This window comes from Capsicum annuum, chromosome 6 (genome assembly GCF_002878395.1).
Source record: "Capsicum annuum cultivar UCD-10X-F1 chromosome 6, UCD10Xv1.1, whole genome shotgun sequence".
Lineage (NCBI taxonomy): Eukaryota > Viridiplantae > Streptophyta > Magnoliopsida > Solanales > Solanaceae > Capsicum > Capsicum annuum.
Window position 1 is genome coordinate 77,486,293 of NC_061116.1, and position 3,325 is coordinate 77,489,617.

Below are 3,325 nucleotides of genomic sequence, written 5' to 3' on the forward strand. Positions count from 1 at the left end.
GATACGCAATTTGTTTCCTTTTTAAGGTTAAACTACTTGGTTTGACCCGTTATGGCTTCACACTATTAACGACGAGAAGAAGATTTTCTATACAATCAGTGCAATTTACACGGTGTGTAATCACAGCAATTAATTACCATCGGATGAAAAATTAACAACAAAAAGCATATTACTGTTATAAAGCAATAACCATAAAAATGTTACTTTGAAATGTGAAAACATTATTAACCTCAAAACAGAAACTTTTGAAAGCAAGCATTTGATGAAATTTCTGGAGTTTGATAGGCTAATGAGTGGGTGCACCAACTCTTTCTGCAGGGTTGAATTAAGTTTTGCCCCTTAATCTGACCTTCATGTTTAATCAAAACCTAATCTGCCAACCTTAAACCACCCTCTCTCTCTTCTTCTTCTCCTATAAAACTAAAGCCTCAACTCTAATTTTTTTCACAAACAAATTAAACATAAACAGAGTTCAAGTGAAAATTAAACAAGGGAAGCCTTCAACATGAGCTCTTTGCTATTCCACGCCATTTTGCTTCTCTTTGCAAATGCTGCGTCTTTAGCAAAAGCCAAAATTCACTACCACGACTTTGTTGTACGTTATCCAAGTGTTCCCCAGTCTTTTTATTTTTTTTAGCGTTTGGACATTTAACTAGGATCTATAGGCTGACCTCTGTTTTTCTTTTGAGCAGATTCAAGCAACGCCTGTGAAGAGGCTGTGCAATACACACAGCACTATAACTGTGAACGGGCAATTTCCTGGACCAACTTTGGACGTGAACAATGGAGATACTCTAGTGGTCAAGGTTGTTAATAGAGCTCAATATAACCTCACCATTCATTGGTAAGTTCATGCATGCAGAATGCAAATTATATGCAGCAGCAGTGTAAATGAAGTGATATCTTGAACATGATGTAATAATATTTTTGTATTTTTCCCCTTATTTCCAATACTTTATTGCATTTTTAAAGGCATGGGGTGAGGCAAATGAGAACAGCATGGGCAGATGGACCAGAATTTATCACTCAGTGCCCAATTAAACCAGGAGGGAGTTACACTTATCGATTTACTATTCAAGGACAGGAAGGCACACTTTGGTGGCACGCCCACAGCTCATGGCTCAGGGCCACTGTTTATGGAGCTTTAGTTATCCACCCAAAAGAAGGAACTTCCTATCCATTCCCTAAGCCTAAGAGAGAAACACCCATTTTGCTTGGTAGTAATTCATTTTCATTTCTTGACTAAAATTCAATTGGAGTTTTGCATATCTATTGTTTACTTCAGAAGTTTGTTTGAAATAATTAATTTGTGCATATTGTTTAGGTGAGTGGTGGGATGCAAACCCCATAGACGTTATTAGACAAGCCACACGGACGGGAGCAGCACCTAATGTATCTAATGCCTACACCATCAATGGTCAACCAGGTGATCTTTACAAGTGTTCTAGTCAAGGTAAGTGCCAATCCACAATACATTTAAAACTTTACATTAAGAATATAACATGGTTATAATAGATTAACTAAACTTTCCGGTGCATATAACTTAAATCCTTGCGCAGATACTACCATAGTCCATGTGGACTCAGGTGAGACGAACCTCCTTCGAGTCATCAATGCTGGACTAAACCAACAACTTTTCTTTACAGTGGCCAACCACAAGTTCACTGTTGTTGGAGCAGATGCATCTTATGCTAAACCCTTCACCACATCAGTCCTTATGCTAGGACCAGGCCAGACAACTGATGTGCTCATCACTGCTAATCAACCACCAGCCAGATACTACATGGCTGCACGTGCCTATGCAAGTGCACAAGGAGTACCCTTTGACAACACCACCACCACAGCCATCTTAGAATACAAGGCTGCTCCTTGCCCTGCAAAGGGTGTCAAGATCAACCCCACTTTTCCGTCTCTTCCAGCATTTAATGACACGGCAACAGCCACTGCCTTTACAAGTAGTTTCAGGAGCGCAAGAAAGGTTGAAGTGCCCACTGAAATCGACGAAAATCTATTCTTCACAGTTGGGTTGGGACTCAACAATTGCCCGGCAGGGGCAAGCTCCAGCAGCTGTCAAGGTCCGAATGGTACTCGATTCACTGCCAGTATGAACAATGTATCATTTGTTCTACCATCCAATTTCTCCCTATTGCAAGCACATCAACAGGGGATACCTGGAGTTTTCTCAACTGATTTCCCATCAGTCCCTCCAGTTAAATTTGATTACACTGGTAACGTGAGCAGGTCACTCTGGCAACCTATTTCCGCAACTAAATTATACAAGTTGAAATATGGTGCTAGGGTACAGATTGTGTTACAGGGGACTAGTATCTTCACAGCTGAAAATCACCCAATTCATCTTCACGGGTATGATTTTTACATTCTTGCTGAGGGCTTTGGAAACTTCAATCCACAAACAGATACTTCTAAATTTAACCTTGTGGATCCACCTCTCCGTAATACTGCAAGTGTACCAGTCAATGGATGGTCCGTCATCAGATTTGTAGCTGATAATCCAGGTGAGAAGATAGAAAAGACTTGTTCTGTAACATGTTATAATTCAAATTTTTCGACTAACATTTTTTTTTTTAAAAAAAATGATAAACAGGAGTTTGGATAATGCACTGTCACTTGGATGTGCACATTACTTGGGGTTTGGCCATGGCTTTCCTGGTGGAAAATGGAGTTACTGAATTAGAAGCATTGGAGGAGCCCCCGGTTGACCTTCCTGTTTGTTAACAGCTGCTAAACGCATCATAGAACAAAATCCACAACACTACAGAAATTTTTAATATTTTAGTCCACAATTCAATTGTTGTTACCCCCATTTGGGGTAGTTCCTTTTTTTTTTTATTTTTGTTTTTTGTTTAATTAATAGATTCTTAATTTTTACACTAGCAAGTCAAGACACCATCTATTTTAAAATTAAACCCAGGATGTTGCAAGTGTGTGTATATATATACACACACATTGTATTCTTTCAAGTGCAACAAATAGAGATGATTTGCAAATTTTCGATCATATAAGCAAAACTTCGCATGCTCGCTAGTATAAATTCTAACCCTAAAATCTTAATGCTACCGCATAATTGTTTGTTAGTAACACGAAGATTATATTTGAAACCGAGCAAGAATAAGTAATCCTGACAAGAGAACTGAACAATTATAAACTGCAAGATTTGGAAAGCGTGATTAGCATTAAAAGCCCGCTTGGATATAATTAAAATAACATAGCTTTTTAGTTTAAATGTTTATAAGCTAAAAATAAAAGTGCTCAAGCTGAACAATTTTTATCACCAAAGTGGTTGAAATATTTTAAAAGCTATTAT

The 3,325-nt window shown here is 38.2% G+C and overlaps 1 protein-coding gene across 1 annotated transcript; it reads left to right on the plus strand.

The window, feature by feature from the left end:
• The first annotated feature begins 446 nt into the window (after window positions 1-446).
• On the plus strand, window positions 447-3,004 carry LOC107873291 (laccase-12). Its single transcript, XM_016720077.2, has 6 exons — window positions 447-595; window positions 693-844; window positions 973-1,217; window positions 1,325-1,453; window positions 1,560-2,516; window positions 2,606-3,004. Exons 1-6 carry the CDS (start codon window positions 506-508, stop codon window positions 2,734-2,736), a joined length of 1,704 nt encoding a protein of 567 aa, XP_016575563.1. The 5' UTR covers window positions 447-505; the 3' UTR covers window positions 2,737-3,004.
• The last annotated feature ends 321 nt before the right edge of the window (window positions 3,005-3,325 follow it).

Coding starts and splice junctions, on each gene's coding strand:
- LOC107873291 (XM_016720077.2), top strand. CDS start 506: ATGAGCTCTTTGCTATTCCACGCCATTTTGCTTCTCTTTGCAAATGCT. Junction 845..972: donor TATAACCTCACCATTCATTG/GTAAGTTCATGC, acceptor GCATTTTTAAAG/GCATGGGGTGAGGCAAATGA. Junction 1,454..1,559: donor TTACAAGTGTTCTAGTCAAG/GTAAGTGCCAAT, acceptor ATCCTTGCGCAG/ATACTACCATAGTCCATGTG.